Source organism: Vanessa atalanta, chromosome Z, assembly GCF_905147765.1.
Source record: "Vanessa atalanta chromosome Z, ilVanAtal1.2, whole genome shotgun sequence".
Lineage (NCBI taxonomy): Eukaryota > Metazoa > Arthropoda > Insecta > Lepidoptera > Nymphalidae > Vanessa > Vanessa atalanta.
Genome location: NC_061902.1, coordinates 546,716 through 573,475, shown reverse-complemented (window position 1 = coordinate 573,475; position 26,760 = coordinate 546,716). Strand labels below are relative to the sequence as shown.

Here is a 26,760-nt window from a genome sequence, read left to right as displayed (position 1 = left end):
AGACACAAACTATACGAAACCAATAAAAGGGGAATTCAGCAAATCTGTTATTTTAATTAATAATTAATTTGGCGATGAAAATAGTTTTACTTCTTACTGGTAGTTTTTTCGAGAGCTCGACGGAATAAAACGTAAAAACTTCAAATAGAAAAAAAATGTACAAATGAAATTTTCGTAACGTATTTAAGTAAAAAAAGCATGACGCGTCGATCGCGCTCTTCGTTCGTATCTGTAAGGTGATGGTCAAACGACTGGAACACAGAGATATCTCAATCATTTGATTTGCAATATTTTACAGACCTAGTGAACAGTAGTAAGGGCCATTAACCTGAATTATTACCGTACCAAGCTAAAATATTGCGTCGATATCGTTAAAGTTAATTTTAAGCAATTCTTCGATTGTGTAATCTAGCTGGCGATAGGTAAGACGAGCGCTGACCTGGCATTTTGATTCGTTTTGCAATTGCTTAAAGATGCAAATGCTTTACACGAATAAATATATTTGCTCGTACACTATGACTCTTAACAATACTAACTACGTGGTTAATGTACGTCTTGGTTATTTATATGTGACTTCACCTTAAGGCGACATGTTGCGTTTACATTAATCTTAAAAGATTTTATTTACATATCGCTATTGGACGATTGTCTATATAGAAACATTATAAGTAAACGTTCAAATATAAAGTGCTCTATCAAAGAATATGATCTGTGTTTATGGAATTACTAATATTCCCATTGCGGCCCTCAATAATACAGATAAATAAGATAAGCTTGGAGACGATTATAGCCCACTGCGATTATTACACTTCTAGGCTCGTACACCGTTGAGCTATAGGGGCTTAAAGTGTAGCACTAAGTGATCTGGTATTCGGAATTGAAATCCATATGTATGAGTCTTGTTAACTTTAACTGTAAGCTGTAACGCATCGTGATGTCATTATAAACGTATTTCTTACATTGCGTCTGTGATTATTCTAACATTACATACACACGTAACAAGAAATTGTTCGATTTTTTATGCGTATGTGATTTGGTAACATAAAATATTTCGTTGTCTCTGCCCCATTAACAATTATTTGTTTGAATTTTTTTTATATACATATGTCCTTTGTTTATAAGTTGACCCGCGATAAAGTATACCTTATCGCCGTATGACTAAATAAATTATTATGTTGTGAACACGATAATTAATTATATGTGAAGACGTCAGACTGCTGTTTTTTTTTTATGCATGTATTTTATAAGGGTTTTATATGTGGTATCGAGTTCATGTTTCTCTATTGAATTTAATTCCATTCCCTTTTATTCAATCCGATTCCTTCAGTCTATATTCACGTCACATCATTCATTGTTTATCTTCTGTATCTAACCCAGAGCGAGTGATTTTCATAAATTTATTCTATAAATACTACTTTTCAATTTATTCGCGCGTTCCACGAATGTCGCGAAGAAATTTTATTTTCTGGAGTTCATTTAGTTTAGTTTGTCGATGAAATTCACCGTTGTAGATGGATTCATTTTAAGTTTCCACGTATACGAGAATGAGGCGGAGATTGACGAGTGATAAGTTGATGAAAGACGAAGAAAATATATTTGTTATAAACTAGCCGAACCTGCGGGTTCACCCGCGAGAAATTTATACAACACAAACTTCCAACTACAGTGGTAGAGTTTCGTAAAATCCAATCAAGTTTGTAGGTGTATTTTGTTTCTGAGATTTCGTGATTAATCAGCGAGTGGTATTTCGCTTTTATATATCCAGATTATCCTTGTGGAAGTAATAACGTTTGCTACGTTTTATTATATGTATTCAGATAACATTAAAAACGAGTTTTTTTAAATGATTTCACTTGAACATCGATAATGTCCAAGCGTTGAAGCTAAAATAAGCAAACGATCTAAATGCAAACCATATAGGGACTTTAACCCTACGATATCGTATTCCTTAAACGCTCGCTACATGCTATAGCGCGCGTGTGTTGCATTCCACGCGACCGGCCGCTGTCCTGTCCGACTGAATACCATCTCGGGTACCTAGACCACTTATTATTTACATACGTAACCATTGCTCTTATTCCACCGACGTAAAGCGACCACTGCGTATATATATATATAATTACCGCCTCTGAAGAGGTTTAGAAATGTCAGCAAATTTAGCGCGAAATCTCCAACTGGACGCTGTTTCGACTTAAATTGTTATTTTCTATTAACCGGTCGTTCTGTTGAGACAGCCGGGCTCCGGCCGCTCTCCGCATACTTACATTTGCATTTTCTAGTGTAATGTAGGCCTAGAATTATTCAATATGCAGATAATATAGAATTGAATGTATCGTTCATTACAAATGCTGAGCTTACGCGAGCCTTCCGAGAAACTGCATAATGAATGCGACTAAACGAACAAATATACCCAACTGATACTTTAGGTTACATAAAGCTATTAAAAGATCAGTATATGCAAAACACAGATCATTAACAGCAATGTAATAAAAATATTTCAATACTTTCGGGTATCGCTAAAGTGAATTTATAACGTATTTAAATTGTATGGTTCGGCAGCTTCGATTATGACTTGTCAATGCATTTTAAAATAATTTCGAAGGATAAAATTTTACGAGTTTTAACGATAATTATAATTAGATTGGCCGAACATTGACTCCGCCTACAGTTATAATGTAATACGCCTTGGACACTGAACGCATACATTTAACATTAACATGTCTGTATGTATGCGAGTATTATGTCGTCGTGTGTTTATTTGCTCATTTTTAAGACCAAATTAATTATGACACATACATACTTAACGTGTCTCGGATTGATGTATGAGATTTAATTTCTTATTAAGATTTTGTAGTTTTAAGTTTTCACTGGCGTTTAAGTTCTTTTTACATTGAAGTTAAGTTGTAGGAATTTGAACAGTGGTCGTTTTTAAACAAACACGTATTAATATGTTAAAAAAAGTATATAAGTTTCTATGTCATTACTCTATATTAATTTTACAATAATATACCATTTAAATCTACATTGTTGTTATTATTGTTAATATTTATACTCAGAGTAAGTGGGACAAAACATCTTATTATGATACTTAATGACTATTTTTTAATTCAAGTCTAAACGTACAAATTTATATTGTTGTAGAAAAGTTTTTTATTATATGCTGATCAAGTTCAGCTATATGATAACAAGCTAGTCCGGCCGGTGTCCGGTGCGTCGCAGAAACGAGGTACTATCGAAAGTTCCTGCCGAGACGCGGATGCTGGGACCGGCTGTCGAGGAAACGATTGACTATCCATTATAAATTATAAAATATATGTTAATTATAACTACACGTAAAATCACTTTATAGCCTATAAAAGTATACACTTCTCACAAAAAAATATTTCGATGAATTACAACTAATAGAACTTTTATTTTTACGGCAATAATAATTGTTATTTATTCAATGACGAATTAGAATATTTTATTAAAATTAGCGAATTTATCGTGTTTTTCAATAATAAAATGAAAATAACGCACTGAGATAAAAACACTCACATTAATAAGAAAAATGATAAAAAATATGTGTAATTGCACATACGCACATTAGCAGCCCGTAAATGTCCCACTGCTGGGATAAAGGCCTCCTCTCCTTTGAGGAGAAGGTTTGGAGCATATTCCACCACGCTGCTCCAATGCGGGTTGGCGGAATACACATGTGGCAGAATTATACATACGCACACATTTGCAAAATAGTTTTTAACTATAGCTAATATACTCGAAAAATATACGTTGTGACTGTAACTTGCTCATTTTAAATTTAGAATTATCATTATATCAATACACATACACCCATAACTATAAATATGTATGTGTATAAATATTGCATCCTACACTGGAATATAATTTCTCTAGGGTTGTCCAACGTTTGTTATTGACCATAACTACATTAAAAACTTACCAATAATATGTTATACTACGGACAACATTTTTTCGAATAACCCTTGGATATAAATTTCAATATAAAGTGTCTCTACAATATCAATAATTAAATACCTGTAAATTTCTATCACATATCAATTGACTTGTTCGAATCGATCGAGATTATAATTAGTATGGCGGGTCAACCCTACAGAGTGTGAGCGGTTGCGTGCGCGGGCGCAGTCGAGCAAGATTATAGTGCATTTGCTCTATTCAAGACGACTGTCCTGGACACATGAATGAAAGTGCACTGTTGCAGAGAATTCATAAAGCGAACGTGTTTATGAAAGCGACAGTCCGCTCGGAAGCAGCACACCATTGCCCGAGACGGACATCCGTGATTATCTACTAACCGAAAACACGAAATTAATATTATTGTCTACGGGAAACTATATGAGAAATAAGATTTCGACTATTGTTCATATCTTCCCGCCTCAGTTACTCGGATAACCAAGAACATATCCCTTATTTCCTCGCTGTGTTTTCGTCAAAACATCAACCTTATAATGGAAACATAAAACTTAGTAAGGCTAGGGAAATTTATAACACGAATATGTTTCTCATAGTATTGCGGACGATCTACGACTGAAGCCGTTGTCAAAAGCTAGTATAAACTACATTTTTGTCTTTTCCAATCTTTTATCAATCCATCCAAATCTATTAAGCAACGTCGCGTTGAGATATGGAATTTTCGTTCACATAATTAAAGCCTCGCTTAACCAGATATGTATATTTGTTAGCGCAGCTGCTAACTCATCTTATTTGTAAGTTAATAGACATATTACTAAATCGGTCAGACCAGAACTCCTCACGGGCTCATGGGAAACTCATGTAAATAGGTTTATTCGAGATTGACAATAAGATAACCAAGATTTAACATAACATAATATACTGTAAATAATTAATCAAGTGTTTATTTAATGTAAATGTGTTTTTAAGGAGCTTGTTAATATTTTAGTATCGAATTGGTGTCAGAAACAAGAAAGGGCACGTAAATATGCTAAGAACTCAAATTCGACTCACATTAAACCGTCAAAGCTGCAAGCGCTGTGCGACCGACAGCTCTATGTTTTGCTAAAACATTCCAATATACATTTATAGAAATGCTGGCAGGGACACTGTAATAAAAGGCGCGCTGTCAATATTAATATACTTTTACTGGACAAAAACAAAACGCTCTTCTGAAAATGGCCGGCGGCGCAAGATGGCGCGTCGGTTCCCACGCAAGCGCAATGGGAACCGGGCGCGGGCGCAAGCGTGTCGCACATGTGCGCGTTTACGCGGGAAAACAATCGCTCTGGTATATTTTTTCTTAATCAAATTTTGTATCGAACACGAGTTGGCCGCACTTTATAAATAAACAATGATATTAATGTAAATAAACTTTATTAGTTTGTACGATATGGAGGGAATTAATTACAATCGTTTGTTAAAGACAACGTAATTATTATTTAACATTACATAACATAATATATTTAACAACGAGGGCGTTTATCATAAAATCTGTTTGAATACATTTGAAGTTTAATAAAATATATGACGTTAGTCGTACATAGTAAGGTACGGTTGACATCCATCAGAACATGGCTCGTTGCTACTTGACTCATGAACGTGTTTTGGACATAGGACGCTAATTAGCTGTGGCTCTCTCCGGCGATCACGTAAACATCTAATTTGTACATTTGTCAACTAATATACTATGACCAGTTGCATTCTTTTTTCTATTCATATTATATACATTTATAATGTAAAAATGTATATATAATGGTTTTATCATAACATATAAAATAAATTGAAGGTCTTTATAATACTTCTAAATGGTATGAACCACTGATTGTCATCTGCGCCGATTATGATACAAAATACAGTCGGGATAGATCAGTAAAATGTCAACGAAGAACCGGTTTCACTACGTGACGTAGTGCTTACATGAATACTCGTGGTGTTGAGAGAAACACAATTATATTGCTTCGATACAATTGCCGTAGTACTTTATACTGAAATTATGTTAGGGTATATAGGTAGAGAGTTTTTATGTTAAAGACGAAAATCTTAGGAAATTAAAATACCTACGTATTCAAAAAGTTATGTAACTTTACGCATCAACCGTACAGAGCGCAACATCCTAAACAAATATTACAACTAATATGGATACGCGACGTACGCCGCCGGTCACAACTAGTCTTATATATTAGTAACCAGCTAAATTTAACGATTGAAGTTGCGTAAACTGCTTAAAAAACGATGTTATGTGCTTGTATGCGAGGCTCAATACAGATGTTATCGAGTGAGCCTCGAACGGGCATCGAACTAAACCGTTACACATTCCGTCACAACCTGTTCCCGATACTACAAAATAGACAAACACACGCATTACCATATTTTAGTAACTCGTTTCTGCGAGTAATTTTATTTATATTATTTTTCGCTAGGTTCATAATTATAAAATAAAATGTAACGATATTTTTATTCTTGATGTTGAGTCTTGTGAGAAAAAATGCTGAAATATTTAAGTTTTTTAAAAGTTTTAATTAAATAGTTTTGCTTTTTAAGTAACGTTTCCGGACCATAAGATATGAATAAAAAACTTTCTACATCTTTACATTACTTTACATCAATTACGTTAGGAAAAAATCTTTTTCTCAGGGGAGCGAGAACGCTTGAGGAGAGAAAAAGTGACACACGTGGCCACCCGCATGTGTTGCGAGCTCTTCCACTTAATAGCACATCTGTGTTTCTGGGCGTACCCTAAAGCTGCAACACGATCAGTTATAATGTCACGAACATTCTTCATTTCGTAAAACACCATGAGAACTCTTTTAATCGGTCGGCTATGCCTAGAAAATGCCAGCGAGAAGTGCCAAGACGAAGCTCGGATATCGCGACCGGTTTCGAAAGGCTGGCTTACTTGAGAGTTGAGAAGGACGTTACAGTGTTTCGAATTAGTCGGCTTTTAATGTTAGGGTCAGCACCAATTGACCCTATGCAGCTGCTGGCCGACCAAACCGCTGTCAATGTTCTTAATATATATAAATAAGGAATTTTGATGTAGCCCCCCCAGTGAATAGGTCACGAAGTTTATATATTATTAGTTTAATGTAGTTTAATTAAATAATATATTGGTCTTTGATTGATTAAGAGAGGTCTCGTTACAAGGAAATTATGTATTATTTGTAATATTTAATCATTGAGACAAAGAGATACATAAGATCTTTTAATATTGAATATCTCTGTTAATCGAAGATTTCCATATAAACTAGATGTTAAGTTTTGTATGTATAGTTTTACGTAGTCAATCTGTTAGATAGTACTGCGGAATACCCATTTGCATGAGGTTAAATAAGAAACGCTGCCATCATGTTTCTCCTCAAAGAATCATTGCTTTGCAATTTACTTTTTGTACTATGAACATTTTTGTCGAGGCTAAAGTAATGAAACTATATGTCTACGTGTACTTAACGTTCTATTTTTAAACTTTTTGTCGATCCGTTTTTGTCATTACTTTTTTTACCATGAAATGTGTTAACTATTGTATCTATTGCCACGAAGTATCCTTATTATGTAATTTGAAAAATAATTTGTTACGTAATAATAAATTGGTCACTTGAGAAGTAAAGATTCAGTTTTTTTTTTTATTTGCTCAATAGCAACGATGTTATTTGCTGAAGCCTAATAACATATATAAACTCAAAGTCATTTCTCGACGAAGATCGTAAATATATGTGATTGTATCTTTTTATATATGTCTTCCTGTCATACTTGGAAACAACGCTTAATAGTTATTAATTATCTTTGCTTTTACATAAAACAAATGGTGTTCGTGCTAAGTAATCACAAAAGTTTATTTTGTTTGTTTTATCTAACTGTTAACAGTAAGGAGGAATTTATTTTTGAAAAAAAGTCAAAGTTTGGACAATTGTTTTAGGCTGAATATATTGTTTTAAGACCAAACATTTGTTAGTGAATACGAATGGAATGTTTTTTTTTATGCACACTCTGAAATCTATTATTATGTTTATTAATAATTAATAAATATATACATATATCTACTACCTGTTCGTCTTGACTGAAAGAATAAATCAACCCAATTTCCCATCACTAAATATGAAATTTCCTAAAATACTTTCTCTTGAATAAAATCCAACAGCGGTACCTTTAGAGGCAACTGCTACTACAAATTCAATCCATTTAATTGTTATGTATAACATGATTTTACAAGAATCAAATGATAAATGTTCTTTATGAAAACCGGAAACAATCTACTAAAACCTGTGACGCAGAGGCAGCTGCAAGGATCGCGCTAAATGATCTTCAATGAACACATGTTTACCTACCAATAACGATGATCACAATAAGCATTGACAAGGGACTTGACCGAGGGCCAACAAATGCTGATCAGTGCTTGACTCACTGACAATTGGACTCCGCGCTCGTGACGGCCAGCAGACGGCCTCCAGGTCTGAGTGATGTTTATTAAATTTCATTGTGACGCAGTGTCTTTAATTGTAATTAAGATCGGAACGACGGTGTTCAGCGTGAGTCTTTATCACTAGTGCACTGGTAATCGTATCATTGAAATATTGTAATTGTAATTAAAAAACTTAGGAATTGGAAGAATACAATTTAACTCAAACGTGATATTATAAAATCCTCAAAGTCTTGAGAATTACGTAACGTAATTAATATGGTCATTTCCATGAGGGGCTAGAAAAGAAAACGTTGTCCTTAAACACCAATAACTGCATATAATCAAGTCGACGACACATTAGCGGTTCAACAAGCCGTTTAAATTTGAAAACGTGTAATCAATGATTATAAATGAAATTACTGCCACTCGCCACCGTGACGATCTTTCAGAATGTTTCTTTATCCAAGTAAAATATTGTCATTCGCATCGTCACGTAGTGATTTGTGTCTATCGTGTTGGCTCGTGTAACGCAAAGCGATGTTTACGAAGCGTCGAATTAAAATTAACAACCACAATTGCGCGGAGGTTTTATTGTAGGAATGTTTTTTTATTACACGTCTATTTCATCAGCTCACTATTGTGAATACGGCTTATGAATTATGCCCTATGTTTTGTTTTGAATTATATTTATGTTAAAAATAGCAAAAAAGAATGAGGAATACGGAAAACAAGAGTAGGTGTTATTACTAAGACAGCAATTTCTTTCAGTACACCTTTGGTTAAGGATAAGATATAACACAAAATTCAGTATCTAATGGATTAGAATTACGTACATAAATTATTTATTTTTATATATGAATAAATATAATATAATATATAGTAATGAACGTTAATGTAATATGTTTGTAAGTCACTTGTTATAATTTGTGGCAAATAATTCTAAATGGAAACTGTACGGGGAAAAGTATAGTATTATAATTGTAATGTAGTTTATAAGGTAAACTAGTTTCCGACCGCGGCGTTACCTGCTATTGCGGTTATAGCATAGCAATTGTTGCTATCAAATATATGTTGCGGATTAAGAAATAGTGCAGTCGATAAATCAGTATTATGGAGTTTTATGCTACTGCTTATGTCCGTTGAGTTTTTTACATTTTTTTAATTTGATTTGATATAATTCCCCAAAAAATATTTGATAGCAACAGATGTTATACTGTGACCGTAATAGCTCTGCCGGTGCCAAATTTCATTCTGATCCGTTCAGCCGTTGTGGCGAGATTGAGTTTCAAAAATCCATCCGTAAAGACATTTGCACTCATAATATTAAGATTAATTATTGTTCACTTTCATCAAAATTTGTTCCATTAACTTCAGAAATACTTTACAAGAATATACAAAGTATTATTTATTAATATGCATGTATGAATGCTTTTAGTTAATTTGAACTGTTGTACAGTTAAATTTATTTCCAAAGTTAAAATTAATATTTATAACAAACGGCTCATTGAATTTCATGTAAGTATATCTTCCAATATATTAACGGTTGAAAAAAATGATAGAGACGTTCGACATCTGATACTAAATCACACAGCGATATTAATAGACCAGTTGGTTAATAATATTATATTATTACAGCACGGAGCTCGCTCAGGTAATGTTTTTTTTTATTATCTCTATCACATATAGAGCATAGACCGCGCAGTAGATAGAGTTCGTGGATATCAAACGAAGGTGGCAGATTTAATTTCGGACCAACATCATCGATTTCAAACAACATATTGATTTAAACTTCTTGTATTAATAATTCAATTAATTTATTATATATTATTATCGATATTACATTAAGCAACCTATTTTTATTGGACACATTTTTGTATATAATATCTAAATTGATGCCTGAGTTTGTATCGTGATTGCGTATTCTCGGTCACAATTACACATTAAACATACTTCGAGTTAATTAATTAACACATTTCTTGAATAATATAAAAGTTTCTCATAGTTTACAATATTAATTATACAATTGGCAATGTTTGTTATCTATGAGAATGATATAAGAAGCACAGCCAGATGTAAAGCCTAACCTGTACATAAATAACGCGACTAACGAAATACCATTATCAATTCGTATGTAATATGTGTGCGAATTAACGTATGTGTATTTAAAAATAGTTGAACCCAGAGGCCATCTCGTAGGGAGGCAGGCAAGCGTGACAAAACACAATACGACCGAGTGCGAGTGCCGAATACGTTACAAATGTATTTGTGAATCGTTTTTCACCTAATTCTAAACGTATTGACTACTTATAGCGATTAATAGAATGTATTTACTTAACATCCACTAGTCCTTCCTCAGTCCTCCTCAATAATGAAAGGTTACTTTATTTTAGTCCGTTAACAGTGTATTCTTCCTACTCAACAAAATCCTTTCCTTTTAAGAAGAAAGAACTTATCCACCTTGCTGGTGTAAGGTACAATTTTATATACGATGTTTTCCTTCACAAGTTCAAGTTCAATTCCGAGATGGGTCTAATTCTATAAAATACCGTTAAAAATATCTTATTATCAAAACTGTAAAGGGACACGAACTTTATACTATTGTGTCTGACTATTTTAATATAATGTTTTTACAAAAAACGTTAACAGCAAATAAAATCGTATGTTACCTACTGTAGATACTTAACAATACATATCGTTACTAAATAATATTTGAACCCCTTTTTATAATGTACATTTTGTTAGAGTAATTAAAAATATATCCGTTTTTTACGTGTTTAATGTCGTGAACCTTGGAAGTTAGAAGATTCTAAGCGCTTAAACCACTAGATCATTATAACATTTATACGTGAAGACTCGCCGGGAGGTCGCAAAAAAATGGCCAACACTCTAGGAGACGCATATGTCTGCACTAACTGTGCACATTGTCGTTATACAAAATACAATATTGAAATTCAACTTGTCCATTGTAATATTTTCCTTATTATTATATTGTTGTCTTTATTAAAATTTCAATGTCTGCTATGACCATCGATGACCTGACCTCGGCTACTTTTGTGTAATAAATATAAACCTATATTTAAATGATATTTTATTGTATTTAAAACAATTTCCTATATCGACTAATAGTTCATGAAATTAGATAATGTCTAAAAGTTGCATACATAAATTAACCGCAAACGCGTTGTGTCATCCACAGTTCTGATAGCAGTTACAATATTAAAGGATGTTTATAAATAAATCTTTAGTTAGCTGTAATTACAACATTTTCCTGTTTTAAATTTTTTAATGTTTTCGTCCATCTTGGCTATTTTAAGATTCAAAATTAAACGTTCACTCGTTGTATCAAATATTGTTTTTGATTTCTATAACACAGAATACAGTCTCGCATTTAATCTTGTAATTCGAAATTATAAAAGCAAAACATCTTCAAAATTATAAAATAGTAGTTAATTTGTAAAATATTAATCTATATATAAATTATGTAATTCTTAAAAATGCTCTGAATTACTTAACATAAAATGTAGCAAAATATTCTTAAGATCAAATATAATGTAATAAATCTAATAAATTAAAAATATATATGTATATAAATGACTAATTCTCAACGCAAAGCGTAAACTAAGACTTTGGTTAGACCTTTTAACTCAAAGTTTCGTAATCTGGTCGCGTACGAAGCAAATTTTGATTTTAAGCAAGTACTGCGCCCTTTATTTCGTTCAGCGATCAGTTCCAAGTGTTATCACTGCTTAGCTCAATAAGACATGAGGTTTAAGACATATATTTTTTAAAATATTCTTGCTGGTTTGATATAATACTGCGCAATTGTATATTCGCCTTGCGTGGATGCTGGTTATGAAGTGGTGACGGTGACGGTAGCGCCGAGAGTGATCACGGGCTTACTTTTCGTTCCTACCTTAATTAGCCTCGTTCGTCAACACGCGAAGCTGAATTAACTTCGATTCAATTTCATTAACAATCACTTCCAAAGACTAACTCGTAAACTGTGTATCCAATTATAAGTTAGCGTGGATTCATGGACATTTGACGATTAAATATCAAGCCATTGTTGTTTAAATGTACCTAATTCTTATACTGGTTAAATTATGGGTATAATGGAGAATCGTCTCATCGATTACTCTTAAAATTAACAATCGTAATATATTTGTCGTTGCGTGTTTAAATTTGTAAAACGTTAAGCCAATTAGAAACTAATTAAGTTCAATCAATGAGTTAATTTGCACGTAATCCGACTTATAGCTACGAACGCAGAATCGAAAGAAAACACATGTCCGTGGACCGTGTCTTTTTGCCGTAGCGATGATTGATTGTGAAGAATTATGGGATCTATTTCATGGAGTCATGAGGCATCATGGGCAGGAGACGTCACACTCCGCTGACGAGAGGCGTCACGGACTGCCGACCTCCCCTCCGTGGCCGCCTTCGGGAACACTCGTTAATCTTCGGCCACCTTCGACTATCCTCGGCCCAATTCCTTAGGTGCGCGCGCGCTGACTCAACTAATTTATTAAGATCTATTGGTGTAATGATATCACTTTGTTGTTACAATACAGCTGTAATTGGTTTTCGACGTGTGATTGTTCGTCTTGATGTTTTTTGTAAAACGTATATGGAACATTTGCGATAAATGCGTGTCGCAGAGGGTCATTCTTTGTGTAGTGTCGTCACAGACTTCTGTTTAAACAATCAGAGGGTATTCGAATAGATCAGCGAAGGCTGAGCGCGAGTCGACGTCGTTTTTTTGTTTTAATGATTTCGTAATATAACTGGTACAATACTTAATTCAATGATATATTTATTTTAATTAATTTGGATGGAAATTTTGGTGAAAAATCAAAACTCTTTATTCTCTATGAATGAATCATCAAAGCATAATAGAGCAGTGAATATATTTCAGCAAAAAAGGAGTGATAATGAATAAATAATTAAACTTAGAAGAACTATAAGTATAAATACATATTAATGCTAGCGCCTGGCGCCGAAGTCAGACTTTCTGCGATTCCGTATCAGCGAATGATTTAGCTCATATTTACGTTGACCATAAATACTTCTTCGGTCTACCGAAGTGTTCAGTAAAGTCAAGTCCAACAAGTACTTTAGAATTATCTGAGCGAGATACTGTATTAATTAATCAATTGTCCCAGAATCGCGTGCAAATAGATATACAAGAACTATGAAGGTCGCCCGCATTTTGTTGAAATGCATCTTTTTATTCAGAAAAACTTTGCCACGAAGAGACTATCCTTGCTAAGGGAACACATCTGGTCGACCTAGTGCAGCGTTCACACAATATTGTACATTGTACTTGAGCGTGTGTGCGCGCTACAATACATTTATACAATGAGAATATATACATTTTGCGCGAATGGCTTTAATCAAGGCATTTTTAATGAACTAATTACTCATAATACGGACAACGCTCAACTGCTTATAAAACAGTATAACAAATATTTTATTTACTATAAATATTCATGGTGATCTAGCCCCGATATTTTATGATATTTTATGATTTTTGGTAATATTTTTGTATAATTTGTAAACTTAGAAAGTTTTTTAACGACGATAATGATTTTAAAAATAAGGTGAATGAATATATTAAACATAAATTCATGCGATTTATTTATCAATACTTGAAGTTAAATTTTTATAACATTATAAATATGACATTTTAAGAAAAACAGCAGAACATTATTATACCGATACCGACACAGCCTACCGCAATAACTTTGTCACATCCGATAACCTATCAAACACAAAATAAGACAAGTTATAACACGAAAAATGTGTGACTAAGCAAAAGATTTTTTATTCTTGCTCTATTAGGACACTCACTATTTCTGTCTGTATGTTATTGCTTAGAGCGTAAACGTCTCAACGCGTTACATAATTATGCACTATAGATAAATATAAAAGATTGTCTCATTGTCATCAATCATATTTCAAAAACGTTTGTGTTTGCGATTCTTAATTCTCTAGTTGCGGTTAGTCTTGAACATCATTTTAAATAATAGCATTGTTGTTGTCAACCGCTTAACTCATAAATATGTACAATATTACATTTATTTTTATCTCAAGGGCAAAAACCGATTATTAACGATAATATTAATAAATTATAATGAAGTTAAAAATATTCTCAAATAATTAATTTAGATAGAAGTTTTCTTAGTAAAAATTAATTTATTTTTTGTGTTAATAGTAACACAGTTTTATACGCATTGAAACCTAATTTATATATTAGTTTCATACACATGTGGGGATTATCCTCTAGTTTACTTGACGTTTGTAGTTCTTTAGCGTGTTGTTAAAGGCTCGTAGCCTTTTTCAATAAATGGATAAATCAAATCAAACTAATTTATTATAAAGTTGGATATATATACATACATATATAGCGAGTACAATAATATATTGACTATTTCAATGAATGCAAATGTTTCAGAGGATTTAAAGTGTTTAAGTGCATTATACTATTCTAACATACAACAGTTCCCTCGACGAAAATTTATCTAGAGTAATGAATCAACAATTAGATTGAGCACGCTCTGATGCGAGGTGTGGAAACTGTGTCGGGACGCACGAGAGCCGACACTCGACATTAACACTCGACATTCGACACACGGCACATTGGAATTGGATTTAGAAGTCCCGCATTAGGACACTGACAAACGAAATACCTTTCCCGGTATAAATTCCATATTAATTAGCATTGATAACCTTTGAATTTAAAAAAAAAACATCCTTATTACGTATATTCGTCTTATTTGCACGGTACGAGGATGTATGCAAATGCCAATTACTTCGTTTGAATCTGTATGTAGCAGGCACCTTGTATAAATAGTTGTATGAATCGAGTGATAAAAACCCAGAGCCGTGGTTTAAAGTATAATTACAATTGTAATATCTGTGAACGCGATTTTATCAAATCCACTCGCACGTCAAATGCGCTTGGAGAAGTACGTTTTTATTAAATAAGAGCGCCATTGTTTCCTTGATAATAGAAATATTAGTTCTATTTTTGAATCTCTTTCGTTACTTGACACCATAAAACATTATATTCATCCAATATATCAGTCAAGATTCGATTTAAGAACACAGGCAATGTAGTCGAAGTCTTCGTTGTCGTATTCGTATGTATATTTCGTGTTTGTGAGATTGATGTATGTGTGTGTATGTTTTATATATTCTTTTTTTTATGTATGTGTACTGTGTATATTAAAAATGTACGAGCGAAGCTTTGCGCGAGCGATACGAGGTTAAAGAAAATAAACAAAGCCAAGGTTAATAATAAATTGAATGCACCGTTGACTGAAACATTTACAATATTATATGTAATAGTTACAATGTTAAGGACGCTTTAAAACGGCACGGTCGTTACGCCATTTTACGATCTATTTATTAATTTTATAAATTTATATTTAAATCATTGCTGATTGCAAGAAGAGTCATCGTGATTTGATGATTGATCAACGGTAACTGCTACAGGCCTCATAACCCCGATTAGGTACATGACTAAAAATCTTATGAAAAATACTCCATTGTTAATATTTATATAATAAATGATTACGTTAGTTTTAATGGCGAGGTCGGTGGTATAAAGTATTTACGTTACGCGTAGTGTACGCGGTCACAATGGTAATAATTAAATTGTTGTGGCCATGGGATCGGTAAACTGACGCTACGTACTGAGCTCCGCGGAATTTAACATCTTGCTACTTTGTCGGCACTGATGACAGTGTAATACTTTAGATTATCTTTTAATATAAAACTATAAATGTGTACAGCGGTCTTTAGGGCGGTCTATGTTTTGGTTGGAATTGTATAGCAGGTTTCTTTGTCGATATAAATTGATATATATATTTTTAATTCAACTCATATTTGAACCTAAGGCCCTGTTATTTGCAGCCTATAAACAAGTCACTAGACAGAATAAATTTTTTACAAAATCAAAATTTCAATTCAAGTAGGCTTTTACCACCGGTTCGATATGTAAATTATACCGAGAAGAACCGAAAAAAACTCAGTAGTTACTCTTTTGAAATACGAAGTTATGTTAGTTAAATACTATTATATATACAATATATCTTGCCTGGAAGTCAATAAGGAGTAGTTCCATGTTTTTTTATACAACAATAAATATATATAAGCAAAAAAATAAGAGAAGTAATCGAACAAGTCAAATAATTAGAATCCCTAGATCAAGACAAAGTGCCACACAAACCCAACGTGATAAAAAGTATTGGTTTATGTAATTAAATAAAAATATTCGTGAGATATACTATTAAGATTTTGTTGATTATTAAGGACTATCTAAAAGCCTTGAAATAAAAGTCTTAATAGATTGAAGTTATCTGCATGAGCTACATACAGTGAAGGCAAGAACTGGCAAATAAAAGTCGTGCTAAGCTCTAGAATCTGCGTCCATGCATCATAAATAGCCTAAAACTAAAATCAATTTGTATTTTTTTTATTTAAATTTTTTTAAGTTGTAATGTTATAATGTAAAATTAAGAAAATATTTATTTGTTTACAGTAAATATAACAATTTCTATAATAGTTTAATAATAAATAATAGAGCAGATGAAATAAAAAAAATTCAATACATTTTCTTAGTTATATAAAGGATTTTTATCACACAAACACCTTTTCAGATAGTGAAATTGAATTCCCACATCCATCATCCAAATGTAAAAACCTCCAAAAGTTCCCATTTTAAAAATATTTTCTTTTGACTGGATCGAATTCAGCGGTTGCGTATCGACGTCCGCTAGATTTATCAATTAGTCTAATGGCTTAAAAACCACAGCAATTAGCCGCCTAACTTAATTAAAAAAAAGTTTTAAACTATGTGCATGGGATACAAGAACACATACGACAATTAACAGAATTAATTTTTACTTTTAGGTCTTTAGGTAAATAAAAATATGTATATAGAATATTTTTCAATTATAGGAGTATATTACGTTTGATCATGAATTAGTGAATAATTTCAAAAGCATATAATCGTTTATTTGATGTAAAATCTGAGTAGAAGAGGAAGGAATACGTGGATCTTAGCGGATGATACTAAGCTCTAATCCAGGCCAATGTTTTGCGTCCACTGAGATTTTATTTGTTTTAACTTTGGTTATATCTGAAATTAGCATCGAAACCATACCACAAGTGTATCATCTACCAACCAGCATTGGAGCAGCGAGGTGGAATAAGATTCGAACTATCACTTTTCACAGTACCTTACGGTATATTGAGCGCCATCATTCAAAATAAAATAATATCGCTTAGATTGCGTTCTATGAAGGTCTTAGAAAGAAAAGATCTTATTAAAATATTATGTTCATGCATACATAATATACGTTGCAGTATTAGTTATATATTATATATAATATTAACAAGATTCTATAAAATTTTAATCAGAAAATCTAGTTGTTAATTTAAATACAATAAATAAATAAATATTTACCAGAAATGCATTATTGTATTATAATTTAATTTAATTATAATTTTGAAAACATAACTATTATAATATTACTATCAATGTACGTAATATATGTAATATAAGTATCAATGACACTAAGCCGTTGAGATAAAACTATTTATAATTATAAATAAAACAAAGTAACAATACATATTAACCAATACAGAATATGCAATCCTTCGCAGCAGCTCAAATTTCGCCTTGCTATCAAAAAGACTGGACACATTTAAAATTTGTCTATCCAGTTTTAAAGTGCACAAAAAATTAAACAAAGTTCAATCCACTGCCTTTGACAGCATTGCAAAATCGAAATAAATTAACGACTTCATCGGTTCGCTAGTGCCACTGTATAGAGCACATAACATCAGATCAACAAGTTGTACCAACTATTTGAAACGGCATTCGGTGTTCAGAGAGATATACTGACATTTATTTTTTAATTTATAACAAATTTATATTGACTTTGTAAAATGTTTAACGTGGAACATATTACAACAAATCAGAAGTGATGGGAGAAATAAAAAGTTACTAGTTGTCGATAATCATCAACTCTAAGCTACGTGTTCGACTGGTGAGTGAGCCCGTGTAATTATACACAAGGAACTATATTGTAATCGCAAAAGCGGTGTAAGAAGTGTATTGTACTTTTTGCACCAGTGTCTATGCGCTGAGCTAAAAGAAAAAATATAAAAAAAAAAAACAAATTTCATAGTTCTTCGAAATTATATACTAAGTTAACTTGAATATTATTTACAATACATTTGCACTTTTGTTATCTCAGATGAGTGTCATTCAGTGTACTTACTACGACTTTTTTAATTACCTTTAACAATCAACGTAGTGAACTTCAAACAATGCATAGTATGCTGTATTTTGTCAACACGAAATATCCGACATCATCGACACGATACGAATTGATAGACAAAGTTAATCAACATCAATACTGGATTTTCAGCGCAGGAAAACGATTTGAAACTTGATTCGCGACGCGTCTGGGTTACGTTTAACGTATACGTTTAAAATTACTTAGTTTAAGTTACCTCAATATGATCATATCATGTTACGTATCACTTTTTAAACATAAAAAAAAACAATATATATATATATATATATATGTTGTATTCATTCCTATACCAAAGGTTAATCAATTACACATCTATATATGTATATTAAAGCTCAACTTAAAAGAAATATACTATCACCCACTTGTATCATCAAGTCGGTCAATCACTAAATTTCGAGATTAGCATAGTCATATATAATCATATATAATATATAGAATAGTATTTGTTTGTAATACACACATACAGATTTAGAGAGACAAGTTATATGTAAAAATATTTCTTTAATGATATATAATAGCTTAACAAGGTATACATATGAATTCAACTACAGACTCGATAAGACCAGTATCAAGACCCACCTATGTTTGAGTAAATGTTAAGTACAGCTGACTTTATCATACAATATGGACGATTCACGGAACAACTGTTTTCTTTGAACATGATCTTTGCATCAACGATCGACGCGAATACGTTGACTTATGTTGTGAAAATTAATTTAAGAATTACTTTCTATTCCACGCTATATTCAAAATTTTTATTAATTATTTTATAATTTCATTCAAGCTATGTTGCTATCGAACCGGTTAATAGAAAACTGGATATATACGTCATCTATACACAAATTGGCATATACGAAACAGTTTAGAGCAATTTTTGGTAGACACAGAAGAACCATTGTATAATCAATTCAAATCAAATTTTGTAAAAATATCAGAAAAAAAAGCTTTCGGTCCATGGAAATTCATACAATTATATTCTCCTCAAAGTGTGAGAATTGTTTATGGTCAAATTTCTATCTCAAGCTAAAGACAATTTAATAAGTCATAAAATAATATATAAAAGGTAAAATAAATAGAAAATTTAATTTAACGGTTGGTTTTTATGCGTAGCCGTAACGCGTACTCTTAAAACAATTCGATAATACAGGTATACATTTTCTGAGGTAAGATGATCTTCAGACTTCTCACTTACCTTTTAGACGACCTCCGTGGTCGAGTAGTGTGTACACCGGTTTTCATGGGTACGCCACTCCGAGGTCCCGGGTTCGATTCCCGGCCGAGTCGATGTAGAAAAAGTTCATTAGTTTTCTACGTTGTCTTGGGTTTGGGTGTTTGTGGTATCGTCGTTACTTCAGATCTTCCATAACACAAGTGCTTTAGCTACTTACATTGGGATCAGAGTAATGTATGTGATGTTGTCCAATACCTTACATTCGGTTGATTTTCCGTTTACATCAAAATATATTGAATAATACCAAATATTTACTTCTTGTAAAACATAACATCGTCAAAACCCTGTTGAAGCTTGAAGCCTGACTTGTACAATTGCCGAAACGTTATTTGTCTCCACAACTCTTCAGTAAATCAGTAACATAACATTCCAAAACTTCAATTGATAAATGAAGATAATTACAGATCATATACTTGTCACCAACGCGTGTTGACAACACAAAAGTTCCAATAGTGCAACGTTACTGCTACAAACATCTTATTAAAACAATTTTAAAATTCTCATTGCTGAAGTCTTAGCGGAGTTCATCACGGTCAGTATAACACTCCGAAAACTGGTTTAATACGTCCTGCAATTGTGTAATAATTTGAAATGGGTATTGTTTTTAATTAGTGTAATATAACCTAGATGATTTTAACATTGGTCTGCGCCCGCGCAGCGACGCGCCGCCGGGCACATTTGTAATAACAATCGACGATAAACGAGACGCATGTTACAAGGACCACATAACTGTTGACTAGTGAAATCATCAAGGGAATTAGTCACTATCGTAAAGTAATAACTTAAGAAATGGCTCGATCGGAAATGAACTGTATCTCGTCAGAAGTTAAGCGATATTTTGACTCCACAGCGTTTTAAAATAATCATATTTCGTTTACTGCGATCGTGTCACTGTGAAGTGCCAATACTGAACACAAAAAACGGACGAGACGTGCAGCTATGGAGTTTTTGTAACGGACGGTTTTAAGGACAAAGTATATTAATGTAAAGAACAAAAGAACTAACTTTATTTCACCTTCAAAAAAACACCCGAGCTCGGCACAAGCACATCATTTTTTCGGTTTTTAAAACTTGCATTCAAAAGACCGTTTGATACCCTAATCGTTTTTTTATTACATTCAACAACAACGATTTAATGTATCTGTTGTTTGGATGTATATGATGTTGTTGTTATATAATAAGTGCTAAAATAGTGGAATACATGGCATCGGACTTATATTTCCATTGAATAAAAAAAAAAAAGAAAAAAAGAAGACTATCGAACCTAATGCCAAGGTTTACTCTAATGCTTCTTTATTGAATGAATATATAAAAATTTGAAACTTTCCATACAATAAATTCAAAATACACAATAATATCATTGATGTCTATCGATATAAAGTTTTATATCGGTGATATAAAATCAGTAGTTTGTACTACATGTTTTGGTTATTTGTATATATATGGATAATAAACTACCATTATTCCCATAACAAATATTCACGCGAAAGAAACGAGCCCAGGCTCGCACTAATGTAACTCTGTAACTCGTAAAATATGTTAAACGCATATCAAAATTTACGAAATGACATTATGAATGTAGAGTCACGTAAAACTCATGATTTGTCACTCCCTGTAAATACCTTCATGTCTGTGATTGTTCTGTTATCAGCGCATCGGGTGTGTATGTGTGAGTGAAAGCAGGCAGGCTAGGACTCAAGATATCACTATCAACAGTACATCAGTACTTTGCAAAGTAAATTACCAGAGCACATTCCTCGCGGCGTGCGGACTAATCTCTGAACGAGTGCAGTGGATTTGGCTCCGGTTTTCTATTAAATAGATTTTCCAAAGCTCTAGTATTTAATATCGTCAAATCCGTCTGTTATACGAATAACCGACTGTTATTATGCGAGAGTGCGAGCGAACGACTTAAACGAATCATTGCTATCCGAACATTGCAACGATGTTTTATTAAATAAAAGACTGTCCTGAGATTCGTTCGCGAGTCACAAACGTGGTACTGTTCTTAGATATGTTATATTTATTATAAAAGGAATGTACGGTATTGTATCTCAATGCTTTGGAATAAAAATGTATCTTATGGAGGGATAAGTATTGCAGAAATGCCCTGGATATCGGTGGCTCTATTCAATTGGCGACTAATTACGTGCGTGGGCGACGCTTCCTTCCCATTCTGGGAGTTGAATCTATAAAAACTCTGAACACTTGTCAAACTACCCGGGATGTGCAGCGGGCCCCGAGGGTGTCTTTTAATTTTTTTCACATACATACTCGTACTAGCTTCCGTTTTATTGATATCCCGGAAGCGGGGTAAGCACTACACTTTTTTTTATTATTTTGACATGTTTGGCTCGGTACTTCATTTTACCAAAGAACCAGTTTTAAAACGATTCTTTTTTGTCGCAATCGTTTTAATATCGTATGCGCAGAAAACAAGTTGGTTCAGCGCCGTGGATGTAATTATTTTCATTCTACTTAACGATATGTGTAAGGAAAGATGTTAAAATGTCATAAAACTTGGCGCACAAGTTTTTCTCGATTTCTCTTCCGTCCCACTATTCATTGAGGCGGTATAACGTTAGGTCCGGAGTACACAGTCTAGAAAACCTAAAGACTTCCTCGTTAGACATTTTAAATGACGCAGAAAATCAGAAATGAAACTTTAACTATAAACGATGGTTTTCGCTTCAACGAGATTAAATGCGAACATCCTTTTTATATAAAAAAAGAAAAATATAAAATCTTTTTGCGTAATTGGTCATTTTTGTCGATAGATGTTGGCTATTAAAGAAAAAATTCTGAAATGAGATCTAAGAAGTTAGAGTGCTTCATGCACTTTTAATTACACTGACTCACTCACTATTAAAACCGGTGCAAGTAACGATGTTTAGTGGTGGAACAACTGGTGAGTGTGTACTCACTCTATTATGTGCCAGCAAATCGACTTATGAGTTAGCTATAATAAAATATATAGTTATATATTACAGAGGGAAAGAGAATGAGATAAATGATTATTCTAGTTCCATTAACTCGTTTCCTTTAAGTTTATTTACGCTTGACTAGTGGTTTAAGAGTAATTACGATGTTTGTTAATTGAAGGGTTAAGGCGTACTAACACAGTACGTGCGGAGATGTCGCTTGGCACGATACTTATTGATATAACATCTATTCTAATATTATAAACGCGAAAGTAAGTGTCTGTTACCTTTTCAAATCTTTGAACCGATTTAGATTAAATTTGGTAAGGAAGGGCATAGGTAATTCTTTTAATTCATTCCTCGAAAGGGTTTGTGTGCTATACGTAATGTTTTGTAAATTTCGCACGAGTAACGCCACAGGTTCAGTTTGTTTATATATAATTAATTATTTTGAAATGTCACATGGTAACATTTTTAAGTTTGGCGTATTTAAAATTTAAATGGATTTGAATAGTTATGTAGAATAACAATTAACTTGAAGATTGAAAAGATTAGTTATTAAATAAAATTAATCAGAATTGTAATGATTATTTACGTCCGTATTTTATATTTAATTTAATCTGATTTTAATTGTTGTTAAGAGCCTTGTATTTAATTTGTTCAATTTAACTGTGTAGGCAAACACAGGAGACTCTCCTACTGATATTATTTCATACTCTTCGATGTGACAGCACTCTAATAAGGCCGATAGATTAGGCACTCAACCAGCTCTGTCGATCTCACTCTACACTGCTATTTAAAACTTTTTGACAGGAAAAAATTGATAACTTTTTTGAGCCAGTTTTCAAACAAAGGACTTCGAGCTTGCAGCCATATAAGCTGCCTATTAAAATAACGAGACAGGAGACAGACAAAGGATCAGTAGCATCTATATCTCTTTAATATCCTTGTGAGTAAAATAAATGTTTTGAAATTTTGAACTTATGTTAACATATATATATTTTAACTAAACAAACTAAAGTCTCATATATAATGACGTCTAAGTTAGCTCGAATAGGTCTAAAGCTAGATTTTGTATCTGTTTACCGAATTATTATCGCTTAAAATGGTCTCAGATAGACCACGTTGCGTGTAATTGTATTATATGCCTTCACTGGATGTGAATTTAAGCTTTATTTTTATTATTTTGTACTGAATTAATAAAATAAGTAACGTCCGCGCTCCAATTTCATGCAATAAAATCTACTCAAAAATTTTTCGAATTCAACGTTAAATCTTACAATTAAAGTACTTTATTCAACAATATATTTTTCTGAGTAATTTATATTATATCCGTTCAGATATCGACCAAGTACCAGTACAAAATATCTACTCATATATATATACATATATATTAAACCAAAAGTAGAAATATACAAATATAAACGGTTTGAACTGAACGAGTTTGAAATGGACGAGTTAGTTGTATTTATACGTCTAAAGGAAAATGTTTGTTCATTTGTTACGAATGGGTTTAAAATATTTAATTGATATCATTTGTTATTTTATCGTCTGTCAGTTACAATAAGTATTACAAATAAATAAATAAATAAAATAAATAAATAAAACGAACGCGAATTGAATATTCAATGGATACTTTATAAATACATAATCTCTTTCAAACACAGTTATACGCGATACGTCACTACCGATTTTAGTGATTAAGTTCACTGTAGCCTCTCGTTGATCATTATTTGAATATTACACATCCATTGTTATGAAGGCTTTAAATTATTTGTGTACAGCGATAATTCGATATTTTCGACCTAAATCACAACGAACTATTTAAGTACCAGTGGCCCAGTAGAACTCATGAATCTTCCGGATATTGCGGAATCAAACCGGCGAACCACCAATTAAGTGCTCAGCAGTGGGAGAAATGATTTGAAGAAACTTAAATGTGTCGGATGGGAATCTACCGCACGTCTTACCGGTACCGAATCGCAATGAAACAGCTCGATAGAAAAATGTTTCTTTAAAATTTACTTTACTTTTATCGACTTAAAAGTTAATTAAAAAATATATAAACAAGTTATTAGTATGCACTAGATAATACTAGATTATTTTCTCTCTATTTTCTCTAACACAAAATGTATACAAATTTACAACTTAATCGGTTTAGCGGAATTCGCTCAAATACCTTGCGAGATCCTGCCCACGCGTACTCGTACAAACAGGTGAAGTTGGTTACTTTTTTTTTTGTAAAATAAATATTGCATTCGTAGATGCGGCCTACTTAATTTTATTAATTACACTATTTATATAAAATAATGAATAAATAAAAATATTTAGAATAACATTTCTTGTGTTGTATGAAATCGGACACATTATAAAACAATAATATTATTATGTGGCCATAGAGATATATTTGAACTCTTTCAAACATTTCACACATTAGTTCCCGAGGTTTTCTCGACATTGAGAGATACCAAGAATAATTTACCATCGAGCGTCAAGATCTCTTTATTTACCACGATATATAAATATTTGTAAAATCATTGTTTTTATTTATAAATAGTTTAGATAATAACGTTATATCATAACAAAATACGTCGCGTATGATTTTTTTTTCGGTGCACAAACGTACTTATAGAAAGTAATCTTGTAAGTTGGTACGTTGCGCGCTAAACAATGAATACAATAAAAAGCCGTAATGTCGTGACATTACAAACAATTGCACATAAAGAATTTTCGACATATTTTTTTTTCGAGTCTCGCTCACACTCCATGCAACTGGACGTCGGTTGATACTTTAACCAACCCAATAAGTAATATGAAAAACACAGAACCGTTCATATCCATGTGAAAAACAAAGAGAATTCGTTCGAAAGACTAGAAAATACTTCAAAATAAGTTCTTTGTAAACATCTCTACCTACCTTATTCTTTAATAAACTTCGTTACTTTTAAAATGAACTCTATAGCTAGAGCTATTAAAGTCTATTTCTATTTAATTTGTAATAACTAAAGCGAAAAAATATTTGGTTATTATTTAAGAAGTTCCTCAAAAATTATGTTACCAAATTCTCAAACTAGAAGAACGGGTTCTTGTACGTTACGGTTCGACAGCATATTCCAAATATTTCGATGCAATTATTTCGTATCTACGTCTTGTCAAGTCATGGGAATTGGAATCACTGTTTGGAACAGATAACGTTACATTAACCAACATCAACAACAATAGAGTCAAAGAGCAAATTCTCAAATCGCGTATTCTGAAGAGGTGGTCGAATCCAAAAGGTTCACAAAGGCGACCTTAGACGCCGTGGCGAAACCTTGTACACAACATGAGGCTCGGTGCCAACATGTTGCGGTGGTAGAGGCAAAGCGTGGCGGGTGTAAGACGGGAGGCTTACCTCTCTCCTGGAACTCGGCGCCGGCGGCCGCGGCCAGCAGCAACACCACGAGGACCACGTTCATCGTTCTATCACAGGCACTTGTTCAACGGCACATGCTAGCTACGCCACAGTTTGGGAAACACATTGGAGCCCACGGGACACAAGCGCTGTCGGGGCACGTCAGCCTCGCTCGCAAGCGCAACTCGTATAAAGAGTATAACTCAGAGGCGCGTACGCACTGCTTCGCTCGCACACAGATTATTTAATACAGATGTGGTACTAACGGAAAAAAACGATTAATGGAATATTGTACTCAATACTGTTCTAAGTATTACAAATAATTATATATTTTTTAAATATTAACTTAATAATTAATAATTTAATTTAAGAAAAATAAACATTGTAATAAAATTATTAACATTTTATTACTAATGTATTTATTTCTCAAAAAAAAACCGTTATAATAAAGCAAATATTTATGTTGTATTTTAATATTTTATAAAGTATTATATTTAAAACATTACAACACAACA

At 32.7% G+C, this 26,760-nt stretch overlaps 1 protein-coding gene across 1 annotated transcript in view; it reads right to left on the bottom strand.

The window, feature by feature from the left end:
- The window catches only part of LOC125075758 (epidermal growth factor receptor), a 100,964-nt gene extending 74,459 nt beyond the window's left edge, over window positions 1–26,505 (bottom strand). Inside the window, exon 1 of the mRNA XM_047687480.1 lies at window positions 26,246–26,505. Coding sequence (XP_047543436.1) covers window positions 26,246–26,309 — 64 coding nt within the window. The 5' untranslated portion in view covers window positions 26,310–26,505. The remainder of the gene's footprint in view (window positions 1–26,245) is intronic.
- Between the last annotated feature and the right edge of the window lie 255 nt (window positions 26,506–26,760).